General features: G+C 36.1%; 1 protein-coding gene across 2 annotated transcripts in view; it reads right to left on the bottom strand.

The window, feature by feature from the left end:
- Positions 1-23030, bottom strand: part of LOC150100994 (uncharacterized) — an 80541-nt gene that overhangs the window by 33759 nt on the left and 23752 nt on the right. For both annotated transcript variants that reach the window (XM_090401573.1, XM_090401574.1), the window contains exons 13-31: positions 22682-22724; positions 22239-22442; positions 21877-22007; positions 21638-21743; positions 21274-21437; positions 18182-18313; positions 18000-18096; positions 16828-16979; positions 15534-15626; positions 14975-15052; positions 12816-12939; positions 8577-8686; positions 6878-6944; positions 5888-5994; positions 4782-4821; positions 2868-3071; positions 2525-2655; positions 2286-2391; positions 1920-2083 (exon numbers count right to left, since the gene is read on the bottom strand). In XM_090401573.1, coding sequence (XP_090257699.1) covers positions 1920-2083; positions 2286-2391; positions 2525-2655; positions 2868-3071; positions 4782-4821; positions 5888-5994; positions 6878-6944; positions 8577-8686; positions 12816-12939; positions 14975-15052; positions 15534-15626; positions 16828-16979; positions 18000-18096; positions 18182-18313; positions 21274-21437; positions 21638-21743; positions 21877-22007; positions 22239-22442; positions 22682-22724 — 2253 coding nt within the window. The remainder of the gene's footprint in view (positions 1-1919; positions 2084-2285; positions 2392-2524; positions 2656-2867; positions 3072-4781; positions 4822-5887; positions 5995-6877; positions 6945-8576; positions 8687-12815; positions 12940-14974; positions 15053-15533; positions 15627-16827; positions 16980-17999; positions 18097-18181; positions 18314-21273; positions 21438-21637; positions 21744-21876; positions 22008-22238; positions 22443-22681; positions 22725-23030) is intronic.

Raw genomic sequence — 23030 nt, 5'->3', positions numbered from 1 at the left:
ATTCTCTTTTAGTTTATTAAGCAAACAAATGGAATTTCCAGCGCCTGGACCATCTTTATAGGTTTTTACGTATATGTGGATTAACTGATAATCAGCTGACTATCTTAATATCTTCCATAAGCTCCTTGTTGTTATTTAGAAAATCAACCAAGTTGAATTTCTACCCACTGCCACCACTATTTGCTTTGTCTGTAAATTGCGTGTGTTCTCATGGCCGATTTCGCCGAACGTGGGATACAAAAGCCCAGTTTCCTAAGAAAAACCATTCTGCCTCAGTATGAGATTGCCCAACTCACTTTCAATTGAGAAAGCTCATTACACGTCAGAAGAGCGTGTGTTAAATGAGCGAATGAAAAATTAATTCTGTGATTTACATTTCAAAACTTTGAGAATGGAATCAATCTGACTTTATTTTCAGTTTTTCTTCTTTCCACTGCACGAGTTTCCGAACTTCCAAGACACAGACTGAGAAGTATATGTTATGATTGTAGTCTTCTCTCTCTCTCTCTCTCACTATCTTTTGAGGCTATGCTCACTGCTGCTCTCTATGAATACAAGTTTCGACATCGATCCAAGTGACTGCGCGCACATGCATAGTAGAAAATATTATTCAAAGAAGTGACAAAACTAAAACAAAAATAGGAAAATATAATTTTTATTGTAATTTATTTGCATACTTTCAATGAAATATAGCTTATTTCATTAAATTTTTAAATTCACAAAGACTGGAATATTGGCACTAATATAGGAATCAATTTATCGTTCTAGTACTGAAAACGAGTTTTCCGTAACCAGGAAACTTGTGTATGTGTGCACACGCGATATTGTGATTTAGCTGCACCCTTGATGTGTGAAGTGTGATTCATGCGTGAAGTGTGAGAAGACTTGTGAGGAAAGATGTGAACTGAAATTTCTGGTTGGTGTAAATAGCCGTTCGTATTAGTTATAGACCATTCTAGACATCAATCCGAATATTAGTGTTAGGGTTTCGGATTAGGAGATAGGGAAGTTGTCTGCTCTGTTCCCGATGCCTCTAAAATCGATAGTCTCAAGTTTAAATGATGGCTAAGAGGGGACGCTACTTTCTCTCAACTTTCAGCAGTTAGTTATGGCTAAAAGAGCTCCGCGGATTCCTTTTTTGGAATACAAGGCAATAGAGAGTTATTTACGAGGACTGAATTGTTGTTTGCTAATCAGGGATAAAAACTTATTAATTCCAAAAATAGAAGATAAAATTAACTGATAGCTCGTGCTATAAAATTACTTTAGTAAGCAGAGATTCTTATTGAAATTAACATTATTCAATCATAATAAATGGTCTAATTTTAAGAAACGAGAAGAACACGAAATAAACTGAACTTAACACGATCTATTCACTTAAATTTGCAATCCAAACTCAGGACATCCAACAGTACGTAGTGACCTCCAGTTGAGTTTATATTTGTGACTTGAGGAGGTTGACTAAGTCCAACATTCTGCTTTCTGGGAAACTAAGTCCGACAGGAGATTTCAGAACATTTAATTAATCTTTTATAAAAGGTTTATCAAAATACAGGCGATAGCTTTTCACATTAATTTAGATTTAGTCATTCAAATTGGAAGTACGGTTTTCATTTAACTGGGCTGTCCTATGTCTTGATAGGACACACGAAGACATATGTCGCTCTGAAACCAGTAGCTCAGATCAGTTTCAATCGCATGAGCACTCCAATTATATTTTCCAATATATTTTAAAAGGAGGAAGACAATATTGGCAACAATATTATAAGGTTTTTCCAAGGAAACAGCAAAAAGGGAAAGACTTACTGGGAAGAGGCGTTATTACAAATCTCTTTGTTGGATCTCACCGGGGGAAGCACACTTTTACTCAAACCATGAGCACTTAAGAAATTTCTTGCTTCGAAAAATGGTTTACTCACTTGAAATATTTCCTGATTTTCCAGATATGGCTTGTAGTCGGAAAACTTGTAGAGAATATGTTTTTCATTTACGACATCAGTGGATCGTCTGCACCATCCTTTTAACATCACCGGGGAAGGTTCACAACATTCCGAATTACAACGAAGAACCGACAGTCGTGGATCTGTACACGAAATCAAAAATTCAGATTAATTTTTGTATAACAGAGACGACTAATTCTATTGAACTGAAATTCTCTTTGTGAGTAGATTTATCCAGAAACGAACATTGAGATCACCTTTCGTCAACTGAATAAAGTTGGATGGTTTTGCTAAAGCATTTCATGAAATATTTAAATAGAATAATTATAATCCCATGATACATACCCATGAAGTAATGCTCCAAATAGCAATCTCCTAACTGCTCCACATTGCGATTGCTTGTCCATTGCTGGACAGGAAGGAAGTTTAATAACTCAGATTTTGAAAATTTCTGAAAGAAAGAAAGAAGAAACAATGATATTAAATTACATTTACATAAACAGTTTACTAAAATATTACACCGGAGTCTTAACAAGTTCAAGGAAATCAATGAGTTTGCATAATAAACTTTCTATGATACTCACGGAATCACTTCGTTTGAATAAAATGTAGTCGTTAGGGGGCGCTAATTGCTTCTTTCCTTCAGAATCAGTAGCGTAATGGACCATTGGGTCATTGTTCTGCTCTGGTATTTCCTTGACTGTACATGTTGGACCTGGAATGAATCAGAGGTGGCGAATCCACAGGTGATCGTATAACATAAAATAGCAGATGCAAAATTATTTCATTTACACAAATTTCATAATTGCATGAATGGAATCACCATTGTAAACAAATATCAGCTCGTGGAACAAGTTATATTTCTGTATTAAATATAATCTCTTCTGTTTTCTGGCTGTTGTTGCCGGTAAAGTTACTAAGTCTTACCTGCTATGTTCAGAACTTCGTTGGCATTCAGATTGTATATCGACATCTCTCCATTAGGCTGCACTAAGGCTATTCTGTTGTTAGGTTGGTCATAATGCAAAGTTTGTGCAAAATAACCGTACTCATCTGCATTTATTAATTCGATGTTCAGTTGAAATTGGGATGGTAAGTCTGGTTGGGTATCGCAGTCAGAAGGTTCTGGATCTATAAATAGCAGCAATTATAACAGAAAAATTTTATATCTTTTGAAAAACCAATAGATGAAATTCAGTTAAAGATTTTTGAGTCAAAAATTCACGTGTGAAAATTTAGAGGAGAGAAGAAAAAAAAACTTACTATTTTTATGACTTTTCATTGGCTTTTTACTCAAATTTTAGGACATTACTGATGTTTTATATAGACAGATATATGAAGTATATATAACAGGAATAATTCGGACTTAGCTTTGTAAGATGTTGCTGGCTGTCTTCTTATTTGCTAATCCCGGCGTGTGGCGATATAGATTCATCTGCTGTCAAAGGAAGGAAGTATGACTGAAAAGAAGGGCGAGTTGGAAAATGTAGGGCTGAGAGATGTGGGAGAATAATCGGTGAGGCAAAGGGTATTGGAATTTTTTTGAAAAACCCGTTTTTTTTACTATTATTAAAAGTGAGCAGAGAATACTTTGGAAGTGAGGTACAAATAGAAATTTTTTGGGAAGAGGAAGGATATGATGGAATAAGATCAGGGGTGGGAGTAACGGATTGCGAGCCGTTTAAAAGTGTGTCATCTTCAGAGACGACACCAAGCCGGCATGAAGCTATGTCATGCCGGCTTGGTGTTTCTGTTTTTCGTGTGTCTGTATTGTTTCGTATTGGTCGGAGTTGTGACCTAATTTTTATGTTAAGGAGCTTCCAACTCTCGGAGATTATGCAGGGCAAGTGGACGTTTATTGAATTTTTTTGCTTGTCAGATTTCATGACTGTCGTTTCCGATATTCTAAGCATTCTTTCTTTTTCTTGTATATCTATTATCATGGCCTTGTCGAATTGCGGGTATGTTTTTGTTCAAGGGCGTGGACTGCTATTTCTGTTTTTCCTGTATTTTGTATTTCTTTTGGTTGTTGCGTTTTTTATTGTTTAAATGTTCTGGAATAGGAATGATGCAGCCACGGAAGTGTTCTTGTTGTGCCTATAAAGATCTGATACTAGACCTTGTGTAAGTGAGATCACAATCTTTTTGGCAAGGAAATTTGTGAAATAAATTGGGGTGTTCTAGTATTTCTTTATGTGTGTGAGATTTTGTAGGTTTTAGAAGTGTTGCCAATTTTTGCGTTGTGAACACAAGCTTATAGTCGGTATGTTTGAAAATGTATATGTAGGTTTTGTATGTGTTCTGAATGTATGGCAGTTTGATGATTTTTTTTTTTTCGTTGGGAAGTTTTTTTTTTTTTTTGGTTGTTGGATTGTTTTGACGGGTTTCTGCTGTTTTTTTTGCGTAAAATTTATTAGCTGTGTTGGGTAGTTTCGATTTTGAAAAATCTGTGTTAACTTCTTTATTTGTGTGTTGAGATAATTACCTGTAGTCGAAAACTTGTAAGCATTTATAAACTGTGCTAGGATGACTGATTTCTTAATAGAATAAGGATGGTATGAGTTGAAGTGGAGGTAGTTTCCCATATGTGTGGGTTTGTGGAATATTTTTGTGGCCATTTCGTTGTTTGTTCTAACTAATGTCAGGTTTAGGAAACTGATGGATTCATCATGTTCTGTTTCTATGGTAAATTTTAGTCTGTCGCTGAAGTCGTTAAGGTATTTTCGAAAAAAAGAGTTGTTAAGAAAAAGAACTATAGTTTTTAATATCTTATGCAACAACACAAAGTGGTCTACATGTACAACCAAAATAACTGAAAGTTAAAGTGGGATTAGCACTTACCTGGAACCAAGCGGACAGTCTTCAGACCATAGGCCCGCGCCTGTTACAAAGCAGAAAAAAAAACAAATATTAAGATAGTAACATCTATTATAACATCTAAATTGAAAGATTTAAATGTTATAATAAATATTTCATGCAATAATTACTAAAGGCAATATGTAACAAGTAAGAAAAACGTTTCCAATAATTTTCTGATGGTCGGTCTTTTGAATGAGAAGCATATCCATACATTGGAATACGGTATTTCAACGATTTTTTTTTAAATGTACAGAATAAACTTCGGATAAACAGTATCCCCCTGATATCGTTTATCAGAAGTTTATTCAGTACATGTAAAAAATAGTTTACGTGTTTATTATGGGTACATAATGCCAACCAAATAACATAGATTACGAATTAAGATGCTGAAATATATACGAACTTTATACGGTCAAGCTGGTTTATTGTAGTCTTTTAAATTGTAGATGTGTGGAAATGACGTTTGGATCCATAGCGCTAGGATGTTAGAAGAAAATCGTTGAAGGTTCGATTCTTGTCTCCAAAACTTCTCCAGTAATTTTTTCTGTCTTTCTTCAGCCGCTTCCCCAGGTAGTCAAGTTTTGCAGAGACAGGTAGGAATTTTTTTTCCCATAAACTCAAGTTTTTTAATTATATCTCAAAAATAGACCTCAGAACACACACACTAGTACGGACAATAATAACGTTGTCAGAGTTTAGGGCTACGAGATGGTTACAGTTGTCTTCCATACTCTCTCCCTCTCTCTCTCTCTCTCTCTGTCTCTCTCTCTCTCTCGCCCCTGAAAAGTTTTGTATAGGTTGTAAAAGGTTGTTTTATAGGTTGTTATATAAGATTGTTTTATAAATTGTTGTAAAGGTTGTATAAATACTCTTATAAACACAAAGACCTTGTGGTTATATCTCATTCTTTCCCTGTTATGCATTTCTGTTATGAGCATGAAGTAAAATATCAATCAAGGATGTTATAACTTTCAACTACAGTGATATTGTAGAATTATGAAGCAATCAAACAATATTACGACAACCAGTCAGCATTCCTATTATAATAAATCAGTACAAAGCCATTTGTTTGACTTTAGTCCACTTACCTCGGCTTCACCAGTAATGGTAAATTTTAATTCTCCGCTTGAAACGATTCTTTTCAGATTTTCGTAAGCCGAAGCTATTGTTGGTTCTTCGGATATTTCTCCATATCCTTGAGTAGGGGAAAAAAAAAGAAAATATAATCGATTCTTTAGAAACTTGTGCAAATATACGTACATTATTATTATTATTATTATTATTATTATTATTATTATTATTATTATTATTATTATTATTATTATTCAAATGTGTTTTATATTGTAAGGGCTGTTATTTCGCTTTATTTGTTCTTCCATCTGTAAATAATAGATTTTCTTCCGACTCGACAGATGATGAAATACTACGTAATATGTTATAATTGCTCATGCGCACAGTAGAATACAGTATTAATTTCAATAAACTAATTCAAATTATTAATTTTTAGTAGCCACGAACAATAAATGTGCTATGGATAATAATACACGTCGATTAATTTGGCTTGGGATTCCTAAAGGTTTCAGTGACCTGCTTATTTCTTGTTAATTAATTTTAAAATAGGCTGCGAATAAGAAAAGTCTCATTGACTATGTTTAAAGTTTTGTGTCGTCTATTTACTCTGAAATTCATTTTACATGTTACAACTATGTGTGCCTATTTTGCCAGTTAATTCAGTTAAATAGGCAGGTAACCCTATTTCAAGTCCATTGTCTGCTGTGTCCTTAGTCGCGTGTTCGACAGCTGGTTTGTTTTACAGAATTAAAAACAATCCTGGATTACGAGAGGAAGATCTTTCTATTTACATACGTAAATTATGTAAGTTCTTTTCGTTGTAAACGGGATTCCAACCCAGGTCTTCCTAATCAAACGCAGAATCATTACATTGGTATGGAGGAAGTTCGCTCAATTTTACATTTAGTAAAATAAAAATTAAAAACAACTTTTTTTAAACATGTATTTCATAATGTTGTACGGTAATAGGACATGCTGTAAGATTACTTCTTTTTAATTACACTTACCCAGAACTGTAGGATGCTCCAATAACACCATGGACACTACAAGCTCTTCGGAGGATGCTTGAAACACCTTCAAGGTTAAAAGAGGCTTATTCAGTGATGGATAAGACAATACTTAAAAGAAATTAAGAAAAAGAGACAACAATGAATTTGCGAAAAACATACGTCATTTAAATCACAATCTTCGTTTTTTTTTTTTTTTTTTTGCATGAATTGTTCGACTTTTTATATTAAGAGTATTATGCTTGAACTTTAACCACCATTTTTTTAAAAAAAATATATAATCTGTGTCCTTCGCTTTTATATTATGATGGTGAAAATTTTCACTATTTCTTCGTTCACAGTACCAACATTATCAGAGAAATACTGCGAACGAGAGTGCACGAAATTGCACTTTTAATATCCCATTCCGAATCGGACGTCGTACAAAAGTACAGACTATTTAATATACGAGGGGCTGTACAAAACTACTTCCTTCTATTTTTTTTTCTCAGAAAATGGAATTTATTTAATACTAACTTTTACATGTAAAAGTAATTCTGTCACAAATGACGGAATTATCGATGTTTCGCGAGAGCATTTTTCAAGTTTCCGTCATTCCGGAAACACTTTTGACATTGCTGACGGACATTGTATGCCGAACCCATAAGTTTTTCCTAACGTTGAAGCTTTTCTTGAGCAGCTTGGATCAGTTCCTTCGTGTCATCTACGAAATTCTGTCCTCGGAATGCACCCTTCAGAGGGAAATCGGGTAGTAGTCAGAAGATGCCCGATCCTGGCCATCGGCGAGATGGAGAAGATCATTCCAGCCAAATATCGCATCCCTTGTACTTAAACTGGTGTGAGGCCTTAGTCATGAAGAAGGAAAGCGTCGTTCATGTAATTTTAATGTCATTTCATCGACTGTCACTTCATTTTCAGAATTGTAGCCTCATTAGAGGAGTTTTCCCCCTCATTCTTGTAGTGCTAGAGAAGTTCCGTGCAGATGACATGTGACTGTCCAGGCTTCTTTGTTCTCACTGGATAGTTTTCTCTGCTGTTTGTGCCACGCAGACAGCGCGGCACAAATTCACAAGTTGGGATGCAACGATCCTTCTTGATCAGCGTATCAATGCGACTCTTATTCTTTGTCTTTGCTCACCAGCTTCGAAGCTGGTGAGCTCTGCAATCGGTTTCACCTTCTTAAAGTATTTGATCCGGAGACTAACTGTGCTCACGTCCACATATCGTCTCCATGCATACATTTTTGGGACGGTATGAATTATCATCGGACTTGCATCTTCCATAGCAACGAATTGAATCCCCACTCTCAGTTTCATACATGCATCTCTAAAAGTCGCCATTTTGAACTACTTAAAGTTGCTTTCATGTGAAAGATTGCTGCACCACTCGCCGTGGTGAAAGCAGAGAGTACTACCATTCACTCGTCGACGTATAAAGTTTTCTGCTGCTCTCGAACAACAACTAAAGAGGAAAAAAAAAAAAAACAGGATGCATGACTTTCGTACCGCTGTCGTATTTAATTTTCGTTTAGTTTCGAATGCCCTATTGTTAACATGTTAGATACTTCCACAATAAAATAAATAAAAATATTATACCGATTTTTATTCGAATTTATAATATATTATAATAACCTCTGAAAGTTATTATAATCTTATAATATTAGGCAATCACGCATGCACACTCCAACGGATCTCCTTACCTTCATTTCGCTAAACCGAATAGCTGACAATTTCAGTTTTTCTACGAGCTCCACTTGCAGTTGCTCCACAAAATGCGCAGCAGTTCTCGTTTCTTCTATAAATTGGGGACCTGAAATAACCGAGAAATAATATTACCGTAAAGGAAATCATGAAAACAAGTTATGATGTAGATTAATTAGAGTTAATAGGATAGGTAACAACATATAATATAATCAACAGTTGTAATAACTTTATGTTGTTGTTGTGGTTATAGTCTTTCGGCTGTTTATGGGCAACTAATATATACGCCACCTTCTAGGAAATGACTGTGAGCAAGGTGGTTTTCAGTTGCTTTTCTTGCTGTACTATATCCTATGACTGTAGCCCGTGTGTTCACAAGGCCGGTTTGTCTTTTGCGGGATGAAAAACGCCAGATAAACTGGTGGGAAAAACCTTACTGTTCACGCTCAAGACCCACTAACTTGGATATGGCAGATCCTTAAGCTCCTCACGTCGTCGACGGGAATCGAACCTAGGACACTCCCTCCCCAGGTATAGGGTTGCGAAGCGCAAAGCCACTTGGCTAAAGGCGCGGATAGTAACTTTATATCAACCGTAAGAAAGCTTTTGATTGCGTGGATCACAAGAGACTGTGGGTTATAATGAGATCAATGGGGATCCCCGAGTGACTGATTCTCTTGATAAGAGAACTGTTTGACAACCAAGAGGCTTCAGTATAAACTTACTAACTTGAACTTAAAATTTCTGAAAGAAAGGATGAGGCCGTGTTGGGAGGGAGAGCCTTTGGAGAAACAGACAGCGTTCGAGTGGAAAAAGGGGTGCGGTAGGGTTGTATACTGTTGTGCTCCCTTTTTAATATTTATAATGAATGTGTTATGGGAATGACTAACTTAGAGACCTTGATCCAGCTGGAATTATGACCGGTGACAGAAAAAATAATTTAAGATAAGCAGATGATCCAACCCTCAATGAATAAACTGAGAAAAAGCGATTGATTCTATTGGTTAAGAGGAATAGTAAAAAAAGGCTAATTTAATGCAAACATCAGCAAGGCAAAAGTGATGGCCTCTGGCAATTTAGATGAGTTTATAATAAAGGAAGATAAAATAGAAATAAATCGATGGTAGTTGTGATTTACTGGGATCCAGAATCAGAAATGACAGTAAATTTAAAGACGAAATTAAAAGAAGGATAGTCTAGGGGAGAAAAAACCAATTTCAGCCAGACAAAAAATAATGAAAGATAGAGGTGTGAGTAAGGCCACGAAAGATAGAATTGTCAAAACAATAATATTTCCAGTAGTGATGTATGAATGTATAAACTGGATTATTAAGAAGAAAGATAGAAAGCGAATTGATTCCTTTGAATTATGTGCGTAGAGGAGACTATTAAGAATCCCATGAAAGAATCCCACTGCAAGAATGGCCAATAAGAAGGTTTTAGAGAGCATCGAAAAATAGAATGCTCCTTGGAGGCATTGGTCGCTAAACAGAAGTACTTTGGACATTTCATGCGAGCTGATGATTCAATGGAAAAGACAGTTATGCTGACGGAATGAGAATAAGACCACAAAACAGTTGGATGGACAACATGAAAAAACTTACCAACTTGGACTTACAATTACGGAAAGAAAGGACAAGAGGCCGAATGGAACGGAGAGCCTTTGTTTACAAGATCACCAAGAGTCGAAAACAACTGGATGCTACATTACAACAACAAGAATACTCTGTTTAAATGTGTTATGTACGGGACTTGATTCAGAGATGGTGATGAAACTATTTCTGTACTGATTAGTTCTTTTTTTATGGAAATGAGAATGCAAATATAACGCCCTTTTCTTTGGAGCATGGGAAAAATCCCCTTCCCATGAGGGTACGCCCTCTCCTTTGCATGGCTCTGACAGACATTAATTCAAATTAAGGGGATAAAAATCCCTTATTATTTTACAGCCAGTATGCGAAACTCTGAGATCGAAAACTACCGTCTAAGAGTTTCATGCCGAAGAACTATCGAATCCAAGCGTAAGTGATTTTCGATCTCACAGTTTCGCATACTTGCTACAAAATAATAATTGATTGTTATCCACTTAATTTAATTAAACTTCGCCAGAAAAAATAGCCATTTGGCTTTTTATCTTAGTTATAATATATAGGCACACCTTTCTGGCATTCGTATAGTAAAGGTATGTAAGTTCTTTTCACTTAAACTTTGATATCAGTTCAGGAAAGGAATTGAGGAGGAGACCCTTGGAGGGTAACGGATGGCATTGCTGTAGCCAATGAAGTTCTAACTGAGGCTCGGCTATTGCTGCTACCCTCTTGCCATGATCAGAGTTTTAATAGCTCAATAACACCTTATCCCTACACTGTCCTCTACAGATAACGGGGAAGATGAAAAGCATTCTTGCTTCGCCCCTTTAAGCCAGTACTTATAAGGACTTTGATGTCATCCAGGTCTACCTACTGACTGATGAGATCTCAAAAAAGTTTGAAACCAGTCTGAGTAGTGACCTCTCCTCATATGTAAGGCAGTATTACATCTCCTAGGAGCTGTGTTTTACATTATGAGAAAATATCAAGGATAGTGAGGGAGCTTTCTCCACCTTTGCTTCGAGTTGCCTTGGTGTTGTACTACCAGGTGTTCACTTACGCTTGGATTCGCCGATAGTTCTTCGGCATGAAACTCTTAGATGGTAGTTTTCGATCTCAGAGTTTCGCATACTGGCTGTAAAATAATAAGGGAGTTTTATCCCCTTAATAATTTAATTAAACTACGCCAGAAAAAAATAGCCGTTTGGCTTTTTATCATAGACATTAATTCAGTCTGCAGACAGCAGACTGAATGTGTAATTTCAGACTGCTGTCTGCATTTGTTCCACAGCGCATTTCAGTTTGGTAGTTGCAATGTGCCATCTGCCCAAATACTCTGTGGAATTAGGTCATATGAGGGAATGAATGGAATAAAGTAGCTCCACATACAAATAAGAGATTCTCAAATTTCTATTACAACTGGTCTTTAATCTACTTGTTGCGTGTGACCGTACCAATGGATGATATTTTACTTTTGTATATCAATTCAAATGTTAATCCAATTCATCTAATCCTAATTTTTTGGTACTCAGTTACTCACTGGGTCTGTCTTCTCACAGAGAACTCCCCCCCCCACACACACACATACACATGAACAACAAGGAGCGTTTCGAAAGTAATGTCTCTGTTGTGAGAGCTCAGCTCCTTACCTAAAAGAGCTGCGCCGATGAAACAAAAATCAAAAGATAGTTTGAAATGTCTACTTTATTTTCGTAAACTATTTCTCCACGTTATTCACCTCCTTCAATATATTTGCTCCGCTGTATACTAAGTTTTGAAAGTCGTCATAGTAACAAAAAATTCTCTAGTTGTTTTTGGAACCATTGTCTCACCTCTGCTTTGACCTGTTCGTCATTTTCAAAATAAATACCGTTCAGATGTGTCGTCAATTTAGGAAATAACTAGAAGTCCGATGGGGCCAAGGCAGGCGGTAAGGAGGATGTTCCACAACTTCAAATTCCCATCTCTCCGGTACCCTTCAAATCAATTCAATCCTGTATGGCCTCTTTGCAAAATCAATCTGTCTCACAATAAAATCACGATCCCTTCGTTTGTTTCATCTTTCTCAAGGCCTTTACATATCTCTGTGAATTTCTTGTCGTCCGTTTCGCCATTTAGTGCTGGAATGCGACTGTCTTTTAGGACAGTCAGGATGCACTTTCCGAAGGAAGGTTGAATTTTTAACATTTCGCAATCGATAAGGTAACGTGTCGATATTCCGCAGATTGTGATGTCATTTTCGATCATAACGAAGGATCTAATTTACGTCCCCATTCAAGATATTGTGAAGATACTCATTGCCTTCCATTTGGAATTTGAAGCAATCAGTGACGAATTTCTAGTGTGGTTCGTTTTTTTTTTCGCCAGTCAACTGACGCGATACCAAAACATGCTCACACTCCATCGAAACAAAATTCTGTTATGATTCGATTAAATCGTTAATGTAGTGTTTAGTTGTAATGCAGTAGCACACGAAAACCGATTTCGATCGCGCACCACAGTATACTGACCCGAAGCGAAGGATAGAAACGACAAAACAAGACGACACTGTCGAGGCCATTCACACCGCACTTGCTGTTGTATTCACTGGAATTACTTTCGAAACCCCCCTCGCAAGTGTGCAAAAAGTACCACAATAAGAAGCTGTACCTTTGAAAGTAATTTCAATCCGGAGTTTATTTGATTCGTTAAAGCATTTGGACACGTCAAAAGCCGACCAATCACGAGGAGAAGACCTGAAGTTATTAATTTCTTGACGCTTCGTAACGATAACCTGGAATAAAAAAAAATACTTTCCTTTACTAAAATAATGCCAGTAACTTATTTCTATTTGTTTCTTTATTTAGATAGAAAAAAGAATATAGAAAATATCTTCAATGTTCGGCATAGTGACACAAAATAAACATATCGAACACCAAAGATATTTACGAAACAAGCAACTGTTAGCACACTCACACTGATGTTCGAAACGTAAGGATGAACACTATTTCTGAAGATTACAACTGCAAATTCAGTTGTAATCTTTTCAAACGAATCAGCTTGTGGCAGTTTATATAACTGACGGTTTTCAAAGCGGATACACATTCAAATTTTCTAATCGCGTGCAAACTGATCACGTGCTAGTACTCAGGGAAAAAAGGTTAAAGCCTGCGCGAAGCGAGTTGTGTTCGAAGGAACTCTTTTCGTGAAGGTATAAAGTTACAAACTTGGATGTCCTGTAATGTCTCAAAGACATCGTGTAGATGACTTCACGCGGGAAAGAATTATTGGAAAGCTTAAAAAAGGTCGCAGAATTACGGATAATGCCAGAGAGTTTGGAATTTCACATAGCTTTCTACCCAGGCTCTGGGCAGCATTTCAATCCCATGGAATGTGTTCCAGACGTTTGCTAAGAGGTCTCTCTCGCTTTACTACGGAGCATGAAGACAGATTTTTGGTTATAACAGCAAAACGTAATAGACGCACTACGACAAGTCAGCTTGCGAGTCGGCTTCATTCAAGTATAGTTACGCGTATATCCCGCCAATCTATGGCAAGATGTCTGCGACAAGCAGGCCTACACGCCAGAAGGCCTGTAGTGCCTTTATCCACAGCTGATGTTAGAGCACTTTTTAAGTGGTGTTTTTTATCCGTAAATATTGGACAAGACACCAATGGGCTAATGAACAATACTCTTTACAAATGAGTCAATTTAGTCTTTCCTCCGATTCTAGACGACACTTGATATGGCGTGAATGTGTTACTGCTTACCATTGCAAGAATGGTTTTGAAAGGGACAGCTACGATGGTTTGGGGGGTATGTATAAGGAGGCATTATGCTTAATGAGCGCCCAGAGCTACAGGTGCTGGAAAAAGGGACTATGAGTGGTAAGATATTGCAACGCAGTTCTCCAACTTCATGTTCGATTGTTCCGTGGTGCTGTGGGCGAAGAATTCATTTTTATGGATGACACTCTCACACCACATTGTGCATGAGCAGTAGAGAAACTTCTGGAGACCGAGGATATTAATCGAAACGAGTGGCCAGCACACTCCCTACATCTCAACCCCCATGGAACACGTGCAAAAGAGAGATATTGTTGCTCAAAATTCCCTTCCAGAAAATAAAAAGGCCTTATGCTTGCTGTGATGGAGGAGTGGAGCAGTTTGCATCGAGAACTCCTGAATCGCTTTGTGCTAAGGATGGTACGACTTTGTGAGAGCTGCATCGCAGTTCAGGTGGACATACTGCATACTGAAATGTCTCAGCATAATTTGCTGTACTGTGCATTAATTCCTTAGCTATGTCCTTAAAAGATTTGTAACTTTTGCTAAAAACACATTGAAATATAATTTGTACGAAATTTATAATACATTTTTGTGTAATAGAATTTTTTATTTTTATGCTACAAATTCACAAAATTATTCTTTCTCTGGAGTTTGATTTTTCTCGATTTTTATATTTCTCCAGTCAGTCAGTTTTCTAATACAGGAAAGCTGTATTTTTAAGTCTAATAATATTAATTATCTGCGCATGAGATATACTTCACATTTAACGGTAGGTGGTCTCACAGCAATATAAAAAATTACGACAGAAGTCATTATTATTATTGCCTGATACCTTTAAAGAAACCAAGGACTCATCTAAGGGGGGGTACTGTATACTCTATTCTCATAACTCACATAACAACACTTCCCTGTAGTGAACAGGGGAGTAGTACCAATTAGATCATCTCTTTATGAGAAAGACGGCATATGAACAGAGAAATTGGCATTATTAGCTCGCATTTAATTGATATCACAATCATTCACACAACGCTTTAACTTACCTTTGGGTCACTTGCAGTACTGTAGTCATAGAAAAACAAATTGATCACCGCAAGGCGCATCTCGGTATTAGGCATATCCTGCAACAGCACATACAATGAAGTTACATTTGGCGTAATCTGAACTCAAATAACATTTATTAAAGAAAACTAAATGAGTTCAACTCAGTATTGACTCATCGAAGCTAGGTGTTTAGCACCCACTTTACTTATTACTCCTCAGTATACATTCTATTCAATTAGAACAAATTCCCCATTCATTGAGAACGGACTCTTTCAAATTCCCCAATAAAAAAGCACGTGTATGTCTTCTCGAGGACCTTAAACTTTTTATTGAACAAAAGGGCAAAGAATTACATATTTATTTATTTATTATATTGCTTTACAGTTCAAAGTAATCTGGATACATTCATACAACCGACACTACTGCACAAGTTCCATGACCAACATAAGGTTAATTGTACTTGACTATGTTACCATCGAACTAGTCATTTAGACATTGTATTTTAATGCTCTTATTTCTAGAATGGCATGAGAAGAACTGGAAAGGATCCAGACTTACCTGGACGAAGTGAATATCTTGTACTGTTACTTCTCCATCTTCATGGTTTTCTTTGATAGTCCACACATCATACATAGCGGAGCTGATTTGTCTCTGAAAAAGAAATGTGTACGTTATAACTCTATTAGCTCTCTCTCTTCCTCTTCCTTTTCCTCTTCAAATACAGAAGAAATAACGCGCATTTCCTGTCCCTAATGTACAAGGCATTAGTGAAAGCATTGCAAAAGTTTTAAAACCACTTTAATATTTTTGTTGCCTTTCGACCGTTCAGAAAAATCTCCACCTTTCTCACTTCTCCTAAGGACAGGTTTCCCCATCTTAATTATCCAGGTGTCTACCAGATTCCTTGCTCTTGTGGATTGTTTTATTTCTGACAAACCGGAAGAACTGCCTCTATTCGATTAGAAGAACACCAATCTTATATTGAATACCTTGAACCTGAACAGTCTGGACTTGCAGAACATGCCATCACCACTAGACACAGAGTTCATTGGAAAAAGACAAGAGTTCTCCACAAAAGTCAGTTCCTCATGGAACGCCTTTATAAAGAAACATGTGAAACTCTACTTCATTCTCCTAACTTAAACAGATCCGACGGCTTACTTCTATCCCCCTTATGGGAGATAGTACTTTACAAATCAGCTAATCTTTCCTAACTTTTTATTGTATATATATATATATATTGATTTTTAGTTAAGAAATTTATTCACCTTTTTAGTTATCTTAAATTAGCTACTTAGGTAGCGCTTTTTGGAATTGTCAGTTATTGTTTAATTTGAGCTTAGAATGTACCGAAGATGCCTGTGACACGCAAACGAAAATTATACTATTAAATTAAATAATCTTTTTCCGTGAGTTTTTCCGTTATTAATTTTGTAGTTATATTCATTCTTTGCTCTTCGAGAAACATACCCCTTGTATTCGCTTTGAAATGGGTAGACTTAAATAATATTGTTGTTAGTGTGTTCTGATTTGTTATATATAAGACGGAATAATTACGTTTGATGATAACAGATGGCGCAACACACATCCCGACAATGTTTATTATCTCATTAAGTCATGTGACTTTTTCACGAAGAAAAGTTTGTATAACACAGAGAAGTAAGGTCGAACTTAGCAAGTCGTGCCAAGATGGTAGCTTAGAAATACCGATGCATAAAGCTATTGAAGCGGCTTCGTAAAATGTAAAATATAAAAAAGTGTTCACTCATTCATCCATTTAAATGGACGTGGAATTTCAACAGAGAGAGAGAGAGAATAGAATTTTATAATATTTAATCGTTGAGAATGTTACCTGGCCTACATAAACCGGACTGTCGTGATCCTGATCAGCAAACTGAGGGAAAATCACTGCTGGAAGCAAAGTCATGTTGGCCACTTGGAATTCTCCGGTGATGTTTTGGGGCGTGCAGCTGTCCAGTTCAGGAACCAGAGAGAACACCACCCCTACAATAGTAAAACAATCGTTTAGGAGCGTGTACTCTGAGAAGCAGCAGAAAATAAATAAAATTAAATAAAATAATTCACATAATTATTTTAGATCTTCAGCATATCTAAAAATCTACTGAATTTTCTCCAGAAAGTTCGCTTTCTGAAAAAACATGACATGCTTCCGATCGCACCTCCCCGTAGTTAAGGAATCATCCCAAAACACATCCACCCACCCACACACAAATACATTTCTGGTTTTTTATGTTTTCCTTTTCGATCTTTATTATTATTCATATGATCTTTCTGTTTTATTTTATAAATGGAACCAAAATAACATTCTGCAAATCTCAGTAATTCTCCAAAGAATGGCTTGTTAATATTTGCTTTCGGATCAATAATTTCTTCCTTCCTTTAGCTGACATATCGACTGCTAAGCAGTTCTGTATTTGTCAGCTTCTTTAGCGAGTTAACAAGAAGCAAGTTTCTCCCGAGGCCATTTCGCTCCAGTTAGTCCATTTCATGTCATCAGTAATTATTGACAGTTCATTGCCTTTGTTTCCGATTTACTTTCACCATTTTCCCCTTTATATCACTCCATAGCTCTCGGTAGATTTGCCAAATTTTTCTGTTACATTTTCTCTTGCAGAATTTCTCTGTTCTACAGATTGCATAATTTTCTTTCGTGGTAAAATAAATTTTTGCTTATTTTACGTGGAAAAATATCAGACTTCCAATTGAGTTTTAGGTCTCCAACAAACGCAGGGATAGCATATTACTGCGTTTGTTGAAGAAAAAAAAACGCAGTGATAGCATATTTGGCAACGAAATATTCAAACATTGATTAATCTGCAAGGATACTTGAAAATTACTGGAAAAGGATTATTTATTTTTCGAATTAAGTCACACCAGGAGCATTGGGGAATCGACAAAAGTGTATTTTTATAGCTCGCGGTGTTTCGGTAATTTATTTCATTGATCTGTAACAGGCCACTATAATTCTATTATAAGCTAACATCCATGCTCACAGATTCCTACCTGAGTTGAAGTCCCACACTATGGAACTCCAGAGGAAGAGATTGTCCTCATAGTAATCATCCATCTTTATCATCTTGGTGAGTGAGTCGTACCATATCTGTGCGGAAAAGAGGATATCACTTTAAACGTTTTGATGGAGTTGTCTTTTTAAACAAAGCAAAATAAACTTAAATCGGACTTACCTTCTTGTGCATCGAGACCGGGTCTATATCCATCTCCTTCACATAAGTCAAGTAATCGAAGCTGAAATAATGAGGAAGAGTGGGAAAACCTTTCCCTGAACATCGTCCTTCACAGTATGTTCCTGGAGGTGGCTGCAAGAATTGCAATTGCAACAAATGAATATTTATTTTTAACTGGAAGAAAGGCAGAGAGAAAATAATTGAAAATTTTTTGAAAATTCTTGTCCAGAAAAGAAGCCCGTTATAGGTTCGATTCTAGTCAGCTACCAAAGGAAATTTGTTTTTCTTTTTTCAGCAGGTTCCCCAGTTAATTAATTGTTGACGAAGTCAAGTAAGGTGTTTTTTACTGCCTCATAATTGGGTTTTAATCCCATAAAAATTAACAATTGACTAAAAACGCATATTATTTGATACAATAATATAAAAGTTAAGGATTTAGGAACACGATATGGCGGTAGTTGACTGCCGTATACTCTTTGTCTGTTGCGTTGTCTTCAAAATCATCGACAGTCATGAACTCCACTATTGGTGACGACAAAGGGCGTAGACCGGCTGCTAATCGATTTTCGGAGAAGTTAGAGTCATAATAGTTTTTTTCACACTCTTATTTATTTATACAAAATACATCTTGGGGATTCCGCTTTCTTATGAGCACCCACTGTATCGAATCGCAGAGTGAGCCACCAGCTAAATCGTTGCAATGGTTTCGGACTATTTTAATGCAGAAAACATAGTTTAGTCTAATGATGAATGATAATGTACAAAGTATTAATGTAACTTTAAATCTCTTATAAAAATAATGAAAATTTGCACACTAACAGGCTCTCAAGGTCCAAGACCTACCTAGTTTAGGTTTCGTAACCATAATTTTAATACTTGGCCTCGGGTCAAGGGTTGAACTAAAGAATTGGTCATTGAAAACTAAAAACATGAATCAAGCATATATTTGTTCCGTTCACATTCTAGACAGTTTATTAGAATTCATCCTAATAAACTGCGGGAAAAATATCGTAAAGATGTTCAATATATTAATACAAGTGAACAAATATGAAATGAACACATAGCTTATTTCCGTAAAGATTTGAAAACTCAAGATCCTGGTTTGACGATTCTTTGCAGACATGCTTAAAAACGATCAAGTAATTAATATGTGCATTCTGTTCTAACGCAATCGATCTCTTCTTCCTTATTAAGAAAAGCAAATCGAAATAACGGAGTTTGGTCATCTTTATAGGTTTTTAGGTATATGTGGATCAGCTGACCATTTTCCTATCTTCCATTAGCTCCTTGTTATTTAGTAACTCAGCAAAACTTTAATTTCTGCCCATTACACCACTAGTATTTTTTGTTTGTAAGTTGCGTGAGTTTCGAAGGCTGATTTCTGTATGTGGAATGAAAAACCCGAATTTCCGAGAGAAAAAACCTTGCTACTTCAGTATGAGATCAGCCAACTCACGTTCATTCGAAAAAGCCTATAAAAGGTTTATTATACGTCAGAAGAGTGTATTAAATGAGCGAATTAAAAAAAAAATAATTCTGTGATTTAAATTTCAAAACTTTAAGAATGGAACCAATCACTTTTTATTTTCATCTTTTTCTCTTGCACTGCACCAGTTTCTGAACTTCAGACCGAGAAGTATATGTTATGATTTCAATCTCTCAATCTATTGAAGCTACGCGCACTGCTGCCCTCTATGAATACAAGTTTCGACATGAATTCAAGTGACTGCGTGCACATGTATGGGACAAAAAAAGTTTCGAAGAAGCCAACAAGAAAGAGCGAGATAGTGACAAAATTAAGACATAAATAGGAAAATCTTATTTTTTATTTTAATTTATTTGCATACTTTTGTATTACATATAGTTTCATCATTTAATTCATTATTTTTCTAACCACAAAGGCTGGTATATTGGCACTAATATAGGAATCAATTTATCGTTCTAGTACTGAAAACGAGTTTCCCGTAACCCGGAAACTTATATGTGCACACACGCAATATTGTAATTTAGCTGCACCCTTGACGTGTGAAGTGTGATTCATGCGTGAAGTGTCAGAAAACTTGTGAGGAAAGATGTGAACTGAAATTTCTGGTTCGTGTAAATTGCCGTTCGTATTAATTATAGACCATTATAGACATCAATCCGAGTATTAGTGTTAGGGTTTTGGATTAGGAGATGGGGAAGTTGTCTGCTCTCCTCCTGATACTCCTAAAATCGATAGTCTCAAGATTAAATGATAGCTAACATGGACGCTACGTTCCCTTAACTTTCAGCAGTTAGTTATGGCTAAAAGAGCTCCGCGTATTCCTTTTTTTGGAATACAAGGCAATAGAGGGTTATTTACGAGGACTGCATTATTGTTTGTTAATCAGGGATAAAAACTTATATTAATTCCTAAAATAGAAGATAAAATTAACCGATAGTTCGTGCTATAAAACTACTTTAGTAAGCAGAGATTCTTATTAAAATTGACATAATCAATCGCAATAAATGGTCCAGTTTTAAGAAATGAGAAGAACACGAAATAAACTGAATTTAACACGATCTATTAACTTAAATTTGCAAGCCAAACTCAGGACATCCAACAGTAGGTAGCGAGTTGAGTTTATATTTATGACTTGAGGAGGTTGACGAAGTCCAACATTCTGCTTTCTGTGAAACTAAGTCCGACAGGAGATTTCTGAACATATAATTAATCTTTTATAAAAGGTTTATCAAAATGCAGGCGATAGCTTTTCACATTAATTTAGATTTAGTCATTCAGATTGGAAGTACGGTTTTCATTTAACTGGGCTGTCCTATGTCTTGATAGGACACATGAAGACATACGTCGCTCTGAAACGAGTAGCTCAGATCAGTTTTAATCTCATGAGCACTCCAATTATATTTTCCAATATATTTTAAAAGGAGAAAGACAATATTGGCAACAATATTATAAGGTTTTTCCAAGGAAACAGCAAAAAAGGGAAAGACTCTTACTGGGAAGAGACGTTATTACAAATCTCTTTGTTGGATCTCACCGGGGGAAGCACACTTTTACTCAAACCATGAGCACTTAAGAAATTTCTTGCTTCGAAAAATGGTTTACTCACTTGAAATATTTCCTGATTTTCCAGATATGGCTTGTAGTCGGAAAACTTGTAGAGAATATGTTGTTCATTTACGATATCACTGGATCGTCTGCACCATCCTTTTAACATCACCGGGGAAGGTCCACAACATTCGGAATTACAACGAAGAACCGACAATCGTGGATCTGTACATGATAAGAAAAATTCAGATTAATTTCTGTATAACAGAGACGACCAATTCTATTGAACTGAAATTCTCTTTGTGAGTATTTATCCAGAAACGAACATTCAGATCACCTTTCGTCAACTGAATAAAGTTGGATGGTTTTGCTAAAGCATTTCATGAAATATTTAAATAGAATAATTATAATCCCATGATACATACCCATGAAGTAATGCTCCAAATAGCAATCTCCTAACTGCTCCACATTGCGATTGCTTGTCCATTGCTGGACAGGAAGGAAGTTTAATAACTCAGATTTTGAAAATTTCTGAAAGAAAGAAAGAAGAAACAATGAGATTAAATTATATTTACATAAACAGTTTAGTAAAATATTACACTGGAGTCTTAACAAGTTCAAGGAAATCAATGCGATTGCATAATAAACTTTGTATGCTACTCACGGAATTACTTCGGTTAAATAAAATGTACTCGTTAGGGGGCGCTAGTTGCTTCTTTCCTTCAGAATCAGTAGCGTAATGGACCATTGGGTCATCGTTCTGCTCTGGTATTTCCTTGACTGTACATGTTGGACCTGGAATGAATCAGAGGTGGCGGATCCACAGGTGATCGTATAACATAAAATAGCAGATGCAAAATTATTTGACTATTCCTTTTTCATAATTCAAATATCATAATTGTATGAATGGAATCACGATTGTGAACAAAATATCAGCTCGTGGAACGAGTTACATTTCAGTACCAAATCTAACCTCCTCTCTACTCTTTTCTGGTTATTGTTGCAAGTAAAGTTACTAAGTCTTACCTGCTATGTTCAGAACTTCGTTGGCATTTAGATTGTATATCGACATCTCTCCATTAGGCTGCACTAAGGCTATTCTGTTGTTAGGTTGGTCATAATGCAAAGTTTGTGCAAAATAACCGTACTCATCTGCATTTATTAATTCGATGTTCAGTTGAAATTGGGATGGTAAGTCTGGTTGGGTATCGCAGTCAGAAGGTTCTGGATCTATAAATAGCAGCAATTATAACAGAAAAATTTTATATCTTTTGAAAAACCAACAGATGAAATTCAGTTAAAGATTTTTGAGTGAAAAATTCAGAATGTGGGAAAATTTAAAATAGCAAAAAAAAAAAAAAGATAAGAAAAAGTACTATAGTTTTTAATATCTTATACAATACGACAACACAAAGTGGTTTACATGTACTACCAAAATAACTGAAAATAAAAATGGGATTAGCACTTACCTGGAACCGAACGGACCGTCTTCACACCATAGGCCTGCACTTGCTACAAAAAATAGTTTACATATTTATTATAGGGTACTTAATTCCAACCAAATTATTATTATTATTATTATTATTATTAAGAGAGACTTCCAGGGAGTCAGAGACTCATCAAGGAGGCCACATACTACACACACCAGCTACTTATTCTTGAATTCATTCACACTGCTTGTACTCAAAACATCCAATGGCAATCCATTCCAATCCCTCTGGAATCTCTCCGTTCCACCACCCTCTGAGAGAAAAATCTGGACCTTAAACCCTTCTTGGCAGCCTTCATTCCCTACTTCCAAGGATGCCCTCTCGTCCT

Source organism: Typopeltis vanoorti, chromosome 12 (assembly GCF_054136105.1).
Source record: "Typopeltis vanoorti isolate ZY-2024b chromosome 12, IOZ_Tvanoo_1.0, whole genome shotgun sequence".
Taxonomy (NCBI): domain Eukaryota; kingdom Metazoa; phylum Arthropoda; class Arachnida; order Uropygi; family Thelyphonidae; genus Typopeltis; species Typopeltis vanoorti.
The sequence above is the reverse complement of the archived record's forward strand: the minus strand, read 5'-3'. Positions and strand labels throughout refer to the sequence as shown.